The sequence below is a fragment of a genome, unplaced genomic scaffold (assembly GCF_019419815.1).
Source record: "Pyrus x bretschneideri cultivar Hongxiangsu unplaced genomic scaffold, Pyrus_bretschneideri_v1 Contig66, whole genome shotgun sequence".
Taxonomy (NCBI): Eukaryota; Viridiplantae; Streptophyta; class Magnoliopsida; order Rosales; family Rosaceae; genus Pyrus; species Pyrus x bretschneideri.
Genome location: NW_025999805.1, coordinates 1,793,544 through 1,809,521, shown reverse-complemented (window position 1 = coordinate 1,809,521; position 15,978 = coordinate 1,793,544). Strand labels below are relative to the sequence as shown.

The window sequence follows — 15,978 nt, the reverse complement described above, 5'->3', positions numbered from 1 at the left end:
GTAATCCATCAATATTCCAAAAACACAACAAATCATAATATCTTAATCATGGCATAAGAAAATCAAGTGCTCATTAATCTATGCTAACACATGAGTCCATGTGGAGAAATTTTGACATGAACAGGACTGGATGTAATCATAATATATGCACTAGTACTACAATTATGTGAAGAATAGCGCTAGGTGCATCACATACGAGTTCTCGGTTGCCTAAAATAATTAAAATATTCTAACATAAAAAATATTAAAATAATAATATAATAATTAAAAGAAATATAAAATATAAAATAGTAATTTTCTTTTACAAAAGTATTTTCGAATTCGTAGTTCTATAGAATCTTCATCGTAATTCCGAATTCGATTCCGCTTGCGCCTATATGTTCGTACTGTTGAGGATTTTAAGAATACGATAAAATAGTAGCTCATACACTTCAAAAAATGATGGTTTACGAAAGTCAACAATCTCATCTCTAGAGGCATTTTCATCATTTCACTTTTTAAAAATTAATAAAATTGAAAAATTAGGAACGGATTGTTATAATTTACCCACCTTAAAAAAATTTCGTCCTTGAAATTTCAACACTATTGGGGATTATAGTTAAAGAACAAACGTGGATAAAAATCTTGCATGCGCTCAGTTCATCTCCTACGTAGCTTCCTCAACTAAGTGGTTTCTCCATAAGGCTTGGTGAATTTGGTGAATTTGATGGAAGAGATCTGGAGAGGATCCCTTTGCGAAAAAATGAATCTGAAAAATTGCTCTACTATTGTCATTCAGTTTGTGTGCGCTCCCTGATGGTCTCCTCCTTCATCTTCTCATCTTCTCAATCACTTATAGCTTTTCTATGTGATTATTTATTCTTTTACGGGTATTTCTGGATTTTTCTTTTTCTTTTCTGGGTTTTTTTCCTTCTAAATTTCCACCCTTCATGAATTCAACCAAGAACCTGTGTTGAAATATTTTGGGCTTTAGGAGGAGTGCATGTCGGTGATTGCAGTGTTGAAATATTCTGGTTGTTTCTTCCCTTTAATTTCTCAATGGAGTTGGACAATTTGTCCAATTCGAATATAAATTTGGTGGAAATCTGTCCTTCTAGTCTATTCTTAGTTGCAGTGATTAGCGTCTCAATATGCAGAAGGCGGGGTAAGTCCATCGGAGCGAAGGACGAGACCCAAGGACGTGTATGTCATCATCGGCGGCAGTGGAAACTTACGGTTGACAGAATTTCTCCTTTTACAGGCCATAATTTATATATATTATTTTAAGAATAGGTTAGAGCCGCGGTAGGGGTGTGCGTGGAGCATGGCTTCCAGGACTTGGTAATTTGCAGGGTGAGGTAACGATAGAAGGCATTTTTTTCGATATTCGAATTCTGCAGCAATAATTGAGGTCTATTGCGTTCATATTTCTCGTGATTGCAATAAGGCTGCCCACTCAGTAGCGTCATTTGTGTCCAAAGAGAATGGCGCTTATAGTTAGTTTGAGTTTGAGCTGGAGTGATTAACATTTTAATTTTTTAACTATTTATAGTGGGTAAGATTATAATGTAGTTGGAGAAATAAGCCATGAATTCAACAGTATTCTAAATATTTTCTAATTTGGAAAAAAAAAAAAAAGTTTCAAAGTTATATAATCATAAGAGTTAAGTGAGAAGTTTGAAATTAAAAATAGAAGATGATTGTGTCAATTATAGAGACGCCTTTTAGATATAAATAGATTTTTTTTATAATTTAAATTAAATAAAAATAAGGGATTTTGTCACAAAAGATCTTTTATATTTTGTAGATTCATAATTCTTGTTCTTTATGTTTCAATTCAATCAATTTTCACATCAACTATAACAGTAAAAAGAAACCACACTAACGCTCTTCAGCTTAAAACCAATTTCTATGTGGCACTGACATAGATTGATAACAAAAAGATTGCCGTCAAATTTGACAGTAGTTTCAAATATTTTTAATTAATTATTAAATGTTTTTAATTAATATTTTATTGATTTTATTATTATAATTAATGTTGAATGTTGACCGGTTTTGCTTGTATCCTACCTCTCTCTTGTTTGCAATCAACGAAGGAAACTATGCCAAATAATTAATTAAATTTTTACTGATTTGATTATTTATTTTATAATAAAATAAAATAAAATTTATATTTAACATATTAGATGAAAAGTAAAATTCAAAAAATATTAAAATGTCAAAATGTTACAGAAATTGTTAAATTAAAATTTTACGTTCTTAAATGCCTCACAGACCATCTTTGTTTGTGTCAAAGCAAGTCAAACACAGACAAAGAAGGATTTGGATCCTCTCCTGAGGAGGGGTTTGAATCCTCTTAACTTAATAACACGGATCGTTGAATTTTGATTCAACGGTTACAAATAACAGGTATTCTCTAAAAATTATAATAATTGTAATCGTTAGATCAAAATTCAACGATTCGTGTTATTGGATCGATAAGATTCGTACCATCTGCTCCGAAGACGATCCAAGCCTGACAAAGAAGTGAAGGGAGAATCCAAGTATTATCAGAACCAATCAAACTGAGCCTCCTATCGCCCCCACATATGTCTTACGTGGCATTATCAGAACCAATCAAACTGAGCCTCCTATCCAAAACAAGAGAGACTGCCAATCAGAAGCCACGTGTCAGATACCCATTTAACTCATAGATTTCACCGGATGAGATTACATCCCCTCAAATCCAGTTATATGGTCCAAAAGCTCGCTCGCTTGCTCACTCACTCTCCTTCCCAAAAGAGAGCTCCCAAATAACGTCGTGTTTTCGGTGGGAAGGCAAGCAAGCTAAAATGGCGGCAGAGATGGCTCTGGTAAAACCCCTCACGAAATTCAGCAATGGCGCCCCCAAATTCGGAAGCAACCCCGGCAGCCCCAAGACAAGAGCGTCTTCGATGCTGAGGATGTCGGTCAGGGCAGAGACGGCGGCAGCAGCGGCCAAAAAGACGCCCAAGAAGGCTCCGAAAACACCCCCAAAGGAGACCCTTTTGGCACCGAGATTCTACACGACGGACTTTGACGAGATGGAGACGCTGTTCAACACGGAGATCAACAAGAAGTTGAACGAGGCGGAGTTCGAGGCGCTGCTGCAGGAGTTCAAGACTGACTACAACCAGACACACTTCGTCAGGAACAAGGAGTTCAAGGAGGCTGCTGACAAACTGCAGGGCCCGCTGCGCCAGATCTTTGTCGAGTTCTTGGAGAGGTCCTGCACTGCTGAGTTCTCGGGCTTCCTTCTGTACAAAGAGCTCGGAAGAAGGCTCAAGGTTGGTCGGTTGGTTGATTGTCTTTCTTTCCAAAATTAAATATAGCTCATATCGAATACTTTGAGTTTTGATTGTGGTGATAGCAGATAATGAAAATGAATCTGTTGCAGAAAACAAATCCAGTGGTGGCAGAGATCTTCTCGCTCATGTCTCGGGATGAAGCTCGGCATGCTGGTTTTTTGAACAAGGGGCTGTCGGATTTCAATTTGGCCTTGGACTTGGGGTTTCTGACAAAGGCGAGGAAGTACACATTCTTCAAGCCAAAGTTCATCTTCTACGCAACTTACTTGTCCGAGAAGATTGGGTACTGGAGATACATTACCATCTACCGCCATCTCAAGGAGAACCCCGAGTACCAGTGTTACCCCATTTTCAACTTCTTCGAGAACTGGTGCCAGGACGAGAACCGCCATGGCGATTTCTTCTCTGCTCTCATGAAGGCCCAACCCCAATTCCTCAATGACTGGAAGGCTAAACTCTGGTCCCGATTTTTCTGCTTGTCGGTAAGCAACCAATGAATGCATTGCCTAGATTGAGATGCGTCGCACCATTACTCAGTCTAACTCATCTTCTACCCATGGCAGGTGTATGTGACAATGTACCTCAACGATTGCCAGCGAACAGCTTTCTACGAAGGCATTGGCCTCAACACTAAAGAATTTGATATGCACGTTATCATTGAGGTCAGTCTGCACTAGCAATAACAATTCCTTTGCGTATACATTCCCGTTATCCAATGTCCTTATTGTTTCTAATGATCGTTTTGGGTTCCCTACGCAGACAAATCGCACTACAGCCAGAATTTTTCCAGCAGTGCTCGATGTTGAGAACCCAGAATTCAAAAGGAAACTGGACCGAATGGTGGAGATTAACCAGAAGCTGATTGCTGTCGGGGAGAGTGACGACATTCCCGTGGTGAAAAACTTGAAGAGGATACCGATGGTTGCTGCCTTGGCCTCTGAGCTTCTCGCCGCCTACTTAATGCCTCCCATTGAGTCCGGCTCCGTTGATTTTGCAGACTTTGAAACCCAGCTAGTCTACTGATCATTTTGTACGGCCTGCCCTTCCCTTCGAAACCAAGATGATATCGTTCATGTTTTGTTATGATACAACACATTGTTTGAGTGCACTTGCTTCATAACCTTTCATTTTCATTTGTAAAAATGGCTTCATAACCTTTCGTTAACATTCCTTGTATTTTATATTTTAACAAACCTCGATGCACGTAGGATAACTCGAAACAGATGGTTTATGAATAGCGTTATAACAAGATCAAGGGAAACGTAACAAACCAGAGTATCCTCCAACGGACCGACGTAACTTGGGAGCAAGTCAATCCAGATTATCTTACATTGATTATATCCAAAAGCCCACAATGCGAACATAATCGAAAACCTGCAAATCTGTAAGTCATGAGGAGGGAAAATTAAATTTTAAAACAGTCACAACTATTGAACATTAAATTGCTACGAACACCATCCCTCGTAGATTTCTGCATTTATTGTAATCAGCAAGTCATTTACAACAATCATGAACCGGAATTTTATTATGAGACAATGTCACTGTATGAACTCTCCTTTGCGAAAATCATCAATCGACCAACTAGTGTAACTACATTAAGAAAAACTGTGTACTCGCTCTCTGACTACCATAACTACCGAAACAAAAGATCCTTGACAAGACGCAAAAGCTGTAGCCAAACCCTGTCATTAAGGTCAAGTCGAAAATAGAATAAGAATGATAATCCAAAAAGAGAACGAATAACACGCCAAGAATTATACTAAACATGACAGCATGTGCACAAAGTTAGGAGATGTCGGGGGGTTAACATAGGAGATATTTTTTTTCCAATATGTTCACAGTAGCATTTTGAAGAGTCTATTTCGTATCACCCAGCACCTAAAACCAGCATCAGTCAGACCACATTTAACAAAGTGCAAAACAGTTAAGACACGTGATTTGTGGCATTTGATAAAACTTAGCTTAGAAATTGTCCACAATCCATATTTCATTACCCTTCCATTTGATAATCACGATATCTGTTCTTTACGCTGAGAATAGAGCATCTGAACTGAATGGAAAGCTTGAAAACTTTATGGTCTCTCGGCATACATTTTGTTATTGATTTAGAAGAACCAACTAACTCAAGGTGCAAGTTGACAACTCAAAATAATCATTTTTGGCAACAATCTGTCATCACCAATATGCTTCACAAGTACAAGGAGCTAAAGCTAGATGTCAAAAGTATAAGAATCCTAGGGCCCCCAAAAAGAAATCGATTAAAATGATGCAATATGGAAATGAAATAAAAGGTACAAACCTTCATGCTTGTAAAACAGGTGATGTGGTTTTAGGATTTGTTATTTCCGCAATTGACTTCCTCATTTGCTCCATCAAAGGAAGTGGTGCTATGGCCAGATGCTCCCAATTCATCTCCCGGAGGTAAGCTTTGCACAGAATAGTTCACTGCATCCCTTGTAGCAACACTTTCTGTAATTTTATCTTCATCTACTGAGTATTGCACAGATTCTTTTACTTCTGGCTGAATGGGAAAAAAGGGGTCAAAAGCAGGCCTGCATTGTTCTCCTGCATCCTTCAAATCATCCTCCAAATCATCGTAGTCAAAATTCCGCAAAATGTTTGGAAGTGAAAAACCATTGTCCTCGGCAAGCCTGGTTCCCATTTCAATATCTATTTTCTCCTTTGAACTCATAATACCTTCCCCATTATTTGAAGTCCCAGATCCTGCAATCATCTCTTCATCCATCTCAATGAATGAACGGAATCTATTCATTGAAGGAGGGATTTTGGAGAAAAAAACTTCTTTGACATTCCAAATCATTCCTTTGTTATATGGGTTCTCCTTCTTATCATATCGGTACCGAAAGTTTTCATATGTTGTCTGTAACAAAACATGAATCACAGAATTAAAGTTAGATACAAACAGTCATAAAAATATTGCACATTCCTAATATACTAAATGAAAATTGCACATGTAATTCACTCCATGATGCCAGTAGACTACACTTGTTATTAACCAATCAAGCAATTTGCCGACACAGATTCAATGACACTGATGGAAAAAAAAATTGAAATTTTTTGTTTCATTCCATCAATCAAAAAGAAAATTTTGTTAGACAATAATTCCCTACTTAATAAAACTATTTTGTTTGATTATTACAACATTGTTTTAAAATCTTAGTGCTTGTTTGGATGTGCTTTTAAAATGACTGAAAATGTTTTTGGAACCAATCCTTAGTAAAAATGCAAGTAAATTCTGGAAAAGCACTTAAAGTGCTTCCTGGAAGAAGCACATAACTGGTGCTTCTTGCAGAAAGCATAGTGCTTTTGAAACCAAAAGTCATTTTCTCTAAAAGTGCTTTTAGTCATTTTAAAAATACATCCAAACAGTACATGCAACTTTGGCCAAATGCCATCGGCTAATATTTCCATAGGTAAGAAATCTTAGAGTGACAGAAAACCACTCAAGTTATATAATTTTAATCTTTAGCTTCAGTAAAGTTACCTGGTTTGTGCATATCAAGTAGGAATGGAAGAGTGTAAGGCCACCAACAAACCAGATAGCAATGAAACAGTATGTTAAAAGGAAATCCGACACAACGTCTTTCGAAAAAGCTCTTCTGCCTCCTGTTTTAAATATGTTTATCCAAGAGAAGACAAAAACATATATGCACAGTATGGTTGAGGTTGATATGAACATGAAGAAAAACCGATAGTTACGCTGCAATCAAACACATAAGAGGACAGTTACTTTCTTAGCAGAGAGAAGAATGAAAATTATGAAAAGATTTGGGCACCAAACAAATTGCAACCATCCAACTTGATATTCAAAATAAGTTTATTCAATTATAATTGCTTCAAAACAAATTACTTGTGTTTCACATGCTTGCAATATTCATGTTAAACATTGGACGACTGACTTGGAGACCTCAAGGACATTGTCAATAAAGAAAGAATTGGGCCATATTTCAGGGGATACATTATAGCTGGTAAACTTATCTATAAAATACCATTATGTTCGAAAGAGCAACTCACTAGCAAAATTATCAAGGAGATGAGCAATGCATCCCAAGGCAAAGATATAGTATACGTAAGAATACCGCATCTTACCTTCAAGCTTCAACACAATAACTTTATAAGTGGGATCCCTTTAGGAACTACTCCAGCATTTAGAAACAACTATTTTCTAAAGATACAGGAAATCCCATGCCCTGCATAAGAAGACCCAAGTCCTAGCAGCCTAACTCAATGATGGTTTAACATAGATACTGCATAACCAAATGGTTGGAGCTGCATTATAACGAAAGAAGCAACTTGGAAAGAGCATGAAGATGCAAAAGCCCATTACCAATAGCAGCTCTATAGATATTCCAAACACCCACCAAATTTGAAGACTACTAGAGGATAATGTACTTCCTGAGAATCCCTCAACTAAGTTCACAGTTAATAATTCTTGATTCCACCCAATGGGCCAACACAATCCCGTATATTACAATTATAGTAACTGGCCGATTCTGCATTCCAAATTTGAGTGTTCAAACTTCAAATAATAAAGAAACCAGGACTATCAAATTATTATTCTCATTTTGAACTTCAACACCGTTAGTATATAGTAGATAACTCTTCTCAGCAAAGTTTCAAGACCATCAAAGTACAACTTTGAAAAGATAAATAGTGATGTAAGTGCCGATAAATAAAACCCAAGATATATTGAGATAGCTCAACTACGCAGGTACAACACTGCAGTTCAATGTATTAAAAGGCGAAGGCGTAGGCGAGGTGTCCCATGGATAGCCCCGCCTAGGCGTGAGGTGTGAGGCGAAGCCTCACAGTACCTAAAATTTTAATATATATTGCATATATAATTATATTTTATAGATATACTTTGTAAAACAAATATAATTATAAGTAAATCAAAGATAATATCATCTTCTTCATTACTAAGTCTAGTTGTACTTAGAAACTATGTCATAAAGTCTTAAAATTTTGTAATTATTTATTTTATTGTAAGCAATTATGCAGAACTTTAAGGGAAATAAGGGTGAGCGGCCACAATTATAGGGAATTTCAAGGAAAATAAAGGCTGAATGTCACAATTATAGGGAAATTCAAAAGGAAATGAAGGTTGAGTGGAGAAATTATAGCGAATTTAAATGAAATAAAGGCTGAGTGGAGAAATTATAGGGAATTTGAAAGGAAACAAAAGCTTAGTGGAGCAATTATTATAGGGAATTTAAAGGAAAATAGAGTTGGAGTTAGACTTTGTCATTTGGAGAGAGAAACTCTCTCTTTCTTCTTCGTTTAAACTAGAACATATCCTGCATTTTAGAAACATACATGAATTTTGAAGGGAAAAAACGCCCAAGTTCAACGCCTGGGCGTGCCCCAATGCCGCCCTACGCCCACCCCCACAAAACAAAGGCGAAAATCCAGCCGCCCAGCTTTCAAGGCCGCCTAGGGGCGGCCCGAGGCAAGTTTTTTAAAACACTGAGTTAAATACACAATTTTTCGGCTTTTTCCAGTAGCAATTCATGACAGATCATACCTTTTGGTCTTTGATAAATTATATTTACTATAGTAAGCCAATCAAGTTCAGAAGAGTTAACAATATTCCAATTTCTAATCACAGGTGGCATAAACAGGGAAAGGTACACTGACAAGTTAATGACTTACAATTCCAATGCACTGACCAACCCATGGACAGTGATGATCGAATCTCTGAACACAATTGTTGCAGATAGAACAGTGAGATACGCGGGGAGGGCGATAAAGCAAACAAGTATCGCAATACTTCACTTTTACTGTGTGACCATTTACAACGACATCTTTTGTTCGAGGTAGTTTCAAATGAGGAGTTCTTTCATTAACCCACTCCATGGATGGGGTAGCTAGATCAAATGCTTCATCTGATTCTGGAGGCCTTGAATTTCGAGGGATTATTCCAGGATCCCTCCCAGAAGTCAAGAAGAGAAAGGTTAAATCCTGCACAGAAATGAGATAAATGTCAGACATGTTTAAAAATGCTAGAAGAATCAGAATTGTAAGAATAGAGTGTTAAATTAGTTTATCATGTGACTAAAAGCATTTAGTCATTATCAAGATAATGCTGTCATTGGAATGCAATACAAGTGTCTGCTGGCTCAGATCCACGACCACAACAAAAGGGAAAGAGATTCCATGTACCAGAAATTTTAACAAGTTAACATGCAATATGCAAAAAACTGATATTGTACATGTAATAGATAAGAATCCACAATACAAAAGAAAGAAAACACATTCCAAGGCTGATTCGAAAATTGGAGGTCTTCTGTTATCATTTGAGGATTAGGTACTTCTTGCTTATAAGTTTCTCTTTCAAATTTTAGTGCATTGTCTAAGGAGATAATCTTGCATGATGTAATCCATTAAAAGCTTTGAGCTTAATAATCTAATTAACCATATCCTTGATAACATCGTTGGTGCTCTCTTCCAAATGTGATATACTTTCACCCTTCAATAATTGAAGTTTATATTGACTCAGACTGGATTATTTAGTAGTTTTAAAGATGGAGGCAGAAAAAACAATGGTAAAAATATTGAGCCATTAAATGTCAGCGTGCAGTTTTGATTGTATAGATTGCCATCAAATAAAAATCAAAACTCATACTTCCTTTGCAAGACCCAGGTTTCACAGGACAGCCGCAATTAATGTCATTTCTAGTGAAATGGAGGACAATGTAAATAGTTGTTCAGTATTTAATTGTTTTGATGATTTTGATGTTGTAATAATTGCTTTCCCTTTACCTTCAACACTGAAGCTATCCTATGAATGTTTCTATTAATTCAAACGTAAGAATTTGAGTTTCAAAAATGACTTGGCCAAATTTGGTAAACTAATAAAGTTGTAAGCTATCTCATAAGAAATAGTGAAATAGGTCACGCAAATAGCCATACTAATTGCTGATATAAAAAAGAAAAAAATACATAATAAATAATAACATACTTACCAAAATTGTAAGGACTGAGCCAATAGCTAATACAGGAAGCCATAGATTGTCATTCTTTTGATTCCCATTTTTTATTTTAAAATAAACCTTCAAACAGAAGGCAACTGCTGGGCCGGCTACAAGGATTGTAGACAGAAGAAGAGATGCAACATCAGGACCAAAAATTAATCTCCCGCCACAGAAAAACTTCTGATAAAACCAATAAAAATTCCCGTCAGTGCAAGTACACCAAACTGGATTGGAGTTTTAGCAATATTCCACCAGTCATACTACTGGCATATCATAAACCGAAAGAATAGTCCATAAAATATTCTGTTAGGAAAGTATTTCAAGTAATGATCAATTGTGCCACATCAAGTAGTGAACAATAAATTCAATATTATACAACTTGAAATAATACGTGCATTCATATATCCACAGATATAAAGGAAAGGAGTAAAATACGCAGCATGATACGATAAATACAAGTAATTTGAATGTGTTTAGATTTAAATTTAGATTTTCTTGTTCTTCATTGATATAGAGGTACAACAAATCAATTCCTCAAGCCATATTTTCTTCTGAATACATTTTTCAAAGGCTACTGATGAATCATATATGACACTACAATCTATCAACAATCGGTTGCAGAGGTAGGTTCTAAATTTGGGGCACAGTTTAAGGCCTTGTTTTGTCTCTAGGACTGAATTGGAATGGATAACCAATTATATTGAAGGTATGTTGAAGAACAAAATGAAAAATTATGTCCAACTTGAAGGTGGAAGACGGATTAATTATTAAGGAAACTTATCCCTTAGAATCGCCCTAAGAACAGAGGATTAGAAGGGAGAAGTTCTCTTCACGTCTAATTTCCCTCAAAATGAAATATCATTCGCCTCTACCTTTAATATACCTTGAATTTTATAGTTATCCAATCCAATCCAATCCAATCATAGAGACCAAACAAGGTCTAAAAGTATAGGATCTCTATATAGGTTCCACAGGTGTCGAGAAATTGGAGGGGGCCAAGGGCATCTCCAGGGATATGAATAGCTCCGCCCCTGCTACCATATTATATTATACATATCTTTATCTATTTCTCAGTACATATGTAGCTGGTGGGCAAATTCTTGCTCAGAAAGTAAGCACACTAGAGAAAACACATGATGAAAGAAAGTAATTACACAACCGTATTAACATGAACTCGAAACTCTGGACCTTGACCGAGAAGATATCTGTTTAATCAAGTAAAAGTAGTGTAGCTAGAGAAAGGGAGTATCTTAAGGGAAAGCAACAGCTGCAACTCAAATTTAAAGACAAAAGCACACAAAAAGAAAGAGGAAATGAAAATCAATCACAGAGGGAATTACCATAAAGTCATAATCTCATCATCTTCTTTCAAATTGGAACAAAACAAGGAACACGAAATGATAAAGCAATTGAATTGATGTTGATCAAAAAGCAGTCAAAAGTGAAAAAAAAAGTGAACCCAATTGAGAGAGAGAGAGAGAGAGAGAGAGAGGGAGAGAGAGAAACTCACATTGCTTCCTTTCCAAACTTGGTAGAGCCTACTGGGTTTATTCTGTGCCATACCCAGCTGCCCAGAAATGTTGTGTTCTCTCAACTCCAACACCCTCCTACCTCCATCACAAATTCCGCTTCCTTCCCTCCACTACAAAATCAACAGCACCAGAAGAGAGAAAACCCACCAAGGAAAACCAATTTCTTTAAACAATCATGGACATGCAAATGAGCAGTTGAGGAGTGAGAGAGAGAGGGAGGAGAGAGAGGTTTTGGGTATGGGATGAAATTCAAAACCAGCTGTCTGGGTTCTGAGACGGATTGTACCAAGAGAAAGGAGCAAAGATTCTCTCTCTCCCTCCCTCCGTCTCTTTCTCTCTCTAACTTCTCCTCCCTAACACGCTGCCAACGATGACATCCAGGCGGATCTTCCGATATTCTCGCGGCATTTACGCGCTTAACCAACATTTTTTTCATTTCTTTCCTTTTCTTTCAAACTTATTTATTTTTATTATTAAAAATTAATCACAATTTATTTTGTTTTGCGTTTCTACACAACGAGTGCTCAGCCGGTACACCAGTCCAAACAACGTGCTGTCACAACCTATTCCTTTTCTCTAATTTTTTTTTATATTTTTTTATTTTTTTATTTATCCTGGTCGTGCATTACAATATTCTTGTTTGTGATTTTTGTTTGTTTTTCTGCTGAAATTACTAGTTGGTCACATTTTTTTTTTAAAGATACTTACTCATGAATATCTTACAGATTTATTTATTTTTTATTTTGACTTAATAATATTTCAACACATATTTTATTATTTAAAAAAATAGGATTATGTACTTAAAATTCAACAACCTTTTAGTCATTCTAAATTGATATCAACTTTTTTAAACATTCTAAATAAGAATCCAACCTATTAAAAATATAAAATATATTAAGCCTAGTTAAATTTCTGTGAAATTAACTATGACTTACTTTGTCTCCAAAATCATAAAAAGTCATGGAAGCATAGCCTCAACCAACCACCCTATCACGCCATCACCTCCAAACCCAACGCATAACCACCAACTCCATTCTACAACTCAAGCCACCAATGTGGAAGCAAAAAATAATCTCAAAAATCCTACAGGTGACACGTGGACTTTTAGCTAAGAAAGACGAGATTGCCTTTATTAAATAAGCAAGGCATGCCATGCGCAGCTTAGCTTCCTAAGACATGCAGACAACAAACTATGACTACTTTGAGCTCCACTGTACATGGAAAATTTCAAAGGAAAAACCTGTCATTAAATACATTCCTAATTGAAGACAAACCATATCAAGTAAGCAATCTCAATCACCTTTATTCTAGGATATTTACTATTATTTCCAAGATATTATTTACAAAATATTTTTGGAATATTCTCACCAAAATCAACCCTAATGGCCGGCCACCTCCTCTATAAATACCCTATTTCTCCATAAAAAATGGTAGAGTTTTTCTATACACAGAAAACCCTAAAGACTCACTCTTTTCAGAGAGACTAATGATAGAAGCATATTTATGCTACTTTGATATGTTGTTTCCTTGCATTTAGTTAGCTAATTACTACTTAATAAGTGTTTTAAGCTATTTTCGTGTGTTTGTAGGTCCTAATGGCAAAGTTGGCAAGAAAAGGCAATTTTGAGCCTTTTGGAGCAGTTTTGGGCATGAAATGGATAGCTTGTATATGGAGCAAGGTGGATGGACAAATTTGGAGTCAAAAGAGGCTAGGAACATGCTACAAATGTGAAGAAACAAGTTCAAGACAAAGAAGATAAGGAAAGAACAAGAAATATGGAACATTATCCTAGCAACCTTATCTTATCCAAACCTTATCCTATCTTATCCTAACCTAATCTTGTTCTACCTTATTTCCAACTGCAAGGGGATCTAAATATATGGCTCTAGAACACCTTATCTGTTCCTAAAAGGGTGCCGCAACCTTCCCCCTTTACTCCTTCTAGAAGTACCAAAAATCTGCCACAAAATACATAGTTTCTAGAAGCCCTAATTTCTGGCGAATTTCCCTAACCTTTTCCCTCTTGATTTCTGAATTGAATTGGCCTTATTCCTTGTGGATTTGGATTGTGCAAACCCTTTTTAGAAATTAATTAGGTTTTGACCCATTTCTTGAGGCCCAAGCCTTATGCCGCACCCTAGTCCTTCTCCCACCTGATTTCTACCAAACCCTAGACCTAATTATGATTTCCCTAGGGTTTTTCCGTGCATCATATATATATATATATATACACTTATGCCGCACCAAAGAGGAGAGAACCTAGAGAGAAAATTAGAAATTGAGTTTGTGCTGCAACAAGGAGAAAGAAAGAAGGGAGAGCCTTTGTGTCGTGCCTATGCCCAAGCTATTGGGAGTGTTGGAGCATCTCTGGGGTGTCTTCTATCCTTGTTTTAGTTTTACAATTATGTTGATTTCGTTGTTAATTTCTGCAATCATGTGTAACTAAGTTTTTCTTAGTTAGAGGTGAATTCAAAGTCATGGACATATGTTTTATATGAATTGATTTCCTCCAGTTATTGTTTCTTGAATTGTGAATGCAATTTACTTAACTGATTTATTGAGAACTTGTTCTTGTGTGTTGATTAAGGATGCATACTTAGTTTTCATGCATGAATTTGATGCTAGAGTATAAGGGAATTTCACCTAATCGTTATGAACTTATATTCACAAGTAGTAAAAGTCACTAGTCATGATTGTATTAAGTAAATTCTAGGCAAGAGTATCATGCAGTTCATAGTTACAAATGTCTTGTCAATGCTTATGATTTTCACAAAGCTTAATAATCTTTGATTGTATCTCTATTATGCTATTCATGTAGGGAACTTGATAAGAATAATTTGGTTGTCGATGTGTATTCCATCCAATTCAATGAAACAAGGAAAATCTGAAAGTTAATTTGTGCTTCTCACAATTAATTTGGGGCATTGTCATTCATGGTTTAAAGGATAATAACTGAAAAACAATTTGTGTTTCATATGTGCATGTGTGGAGAAGGACCCTCTAACTAGCATTTACCCATTCAATTCAACCAATTTAGTGTCTAATCTATTTAGTTTTGCAATCTGCCTAATTTAGTTAATTTTGTCAAAAATCAATCCCCTTTAATATTTAGTGTTTTAACTTAGTTAGAATTTGTTGAAGTTTAGTTCTATTAGTGTTTAGAGTCAAGTTAAGGTCAAAATTTGTCCAAAAACCCCATTAGTTCTTATTTGTGTTAGTTTTGTTTCAATTCGTCATAATCTGTCCATATTGAGTCTTTTTAGTTCAATTTTCGTCCAAATCACTTTCTAGGATCTGTTTTGAGTCAATTCAACTTAGTTTGTGTGTTTTGAATTTATTTAGCTTGTTTTGAGTTGTTAAAGTCTAGTTTAGTGTTTTTGAGTCTTATTTGTGTTGATTAGCATCCCTAGTTAATCCCCGGTCTAGAACAATCCCTACTTGCATATATACTACAATTGTCAACAATAGGGTTTAATTTGTGTGTCAAGTTAATTTACACATCAACTAACTTTGGCATCAAAGATCCATTGACCAAACCACCCCTCACTCATCGGGGGCAGGTGAGGCTTTTGGTCTTTGATCAAAGGTGTTGATTGTTTTGCAGGTGTATTTTCATCAAAGCGAAGAACGGCGGAAATTTGCATCGACAAATTGGTGCTTTCATTGAGAACTTGATTCAAATGCTTGAAGAAGCCTTTCGCATTCAACGTTTCTAATCTTCTTCGCTCATTTGCAGGTTTTCCCACACATTCCAACTCCTAGAATTTTTATATAAATTCTTTGAATAGCCATGGGGAAGAAATACAATGATCGGACATTCAGAAACCATGACGAACGAAACATCTTATGTTCAACAATTAAGACCAGACGATGGAGATCGTGACATGGCCGCATGCCATCACTCCTCGAGACTCACCACAACAAGAATCGCGGCACTATCATCGGTACCACCGTGGCCATGCCAGCAACGGCTACCACAGTGGCCCATAGAGAAACTTTCACCCACGATGAAGAGCAGTTGCTGCAGCGCAAGTGCTAGAAGCAGCTCAGACCTGAGCCTTAGAGGTGGGCCAATTCGCTGCCACTGCAACAACCTAAAGCCAAATGCCAGCAGCAGTAACTTAGCACGCTCAAGCCCAAGCTAC

General features: G+C 36.5%; 2 protein-coding genes across 3 annotated transcripts; one reads left to right on the top strand and one right to left on the bottom strand.

Annotated features, from left to right (window-relative positions):
- Positions 1 to 2,758: 2,758 nt before the first annotated feature.
- Positions 2,759 to 4,470, top strand: LOC103938880 (magnesium-protoporphyrin IX monomethyl ester [oxidative] cyclase, chloroplastic). Its single transcript, XM_048573296.1, has 4 exons — positions 2,759 to 3,284; positions 3,395 to 3,787; positions 3,869 to 3,967; positions 4,065 to 4,470. The coding sequence occupies exons 1-4, from the start codon at positions 2,811 to 2,813 to the stop codon at positions 4,326 to 4,328; spliced, it is 1,230 nt and encodes a 409-aa protein (XP_048429253.1). The 5' UTR covers positions 2,759 to 2,810; the 3' UTR covers positions 4,329 to 4,470.
- On the bottom strand, positions 4,453 to 12,279 carry LOC103938878 (probable protein S-acyltransferase 4). 2 transcript variants are annotated; one of them, XM_048573295.1, is made up of 6 exons: positions 11,811 to 12,279; positions 10,292 to 10,480; positions 8,979 to 9,287; positions 6,811 to 7,026; positions 5,605 to 6,186; positions 4,453 to 4,687 (listed from the first exon to the last, which is right to left on the bottom strand). In XM_048573295.1, the coding sequence occupies exons 1-5, from the start codon at positions 11,859 to 11,861 to the stop codon at positions 5,635 to 5,637; spliced, it is 1,317 nt and encodes a 438-aa protein (XP_048429252.1). In that variant the 5' UTR covers positions 11,862 to 12,279; the 3' UTR covers positions 4,453 to 4,687; positions 5,605 to 5,634. The 2 variants fall into 2 exon arrangements, with proteins under 2 accessions (XP_048429252.1, XP_048429251.1); XM_048573294.1 differs by lacking the exon at positions 4,453 to 4,687 and adding an exon at positions 4,736 to 4,987 and having other exon boundaries at positions 11,811 to 12,278.
- Between the last annotated feature and the right edge of the window lie 3,699 nt (positions 12,280 to 15,978).

Excerpts from the sequence above, each read along its gene's own strand:
- LOC103938880 (XM_048573296.1), top strand. The coding sequence starts at position 2,811 with ATGGCGGCAGAGATGGCTCTGGTAAAACCCCTCACGAAATTCAGCAAT. Across the intron at positions 3,285-3,394 it reads AGCTCGGAAGAAGGCTCAAG|AAAACAAATCCAGTGGTGGC; the intron begins GTTGGTCGGTTG and ends AATCTGTTGCAG. Across the intron at positions 3,968-4,064 it reads ATATGCACGTTATCATTGAG|ACAAATCGCACTACAGCCAG; the intron begins GTCAGTCTGCAC and ends TTCCCTACGCAG.
- LOC103938878 (XM_048573295.1), bottom strand. The coding sequence starts at position 11,861 with ATGGCACAGAATAAACCCAGTAGGCTCTACCAAGTTTGGAAAGGAAGC. Across the intron at positions 7,027-8,978 it reads TTGGTCAGTGCATTGGAATT|CGTAACTATCGGTTTTTCTT; the intron begins GTAAGTCATTAA and ends GTTTGATTGCAG. Across the intron at positions 6,187-6,810 it reads ACTTGATATGCACAAACCAG|ACAACATATGAAAACTTTCG; the intron begins GTAACTTTACTG and ends GTTTTGTTACAG.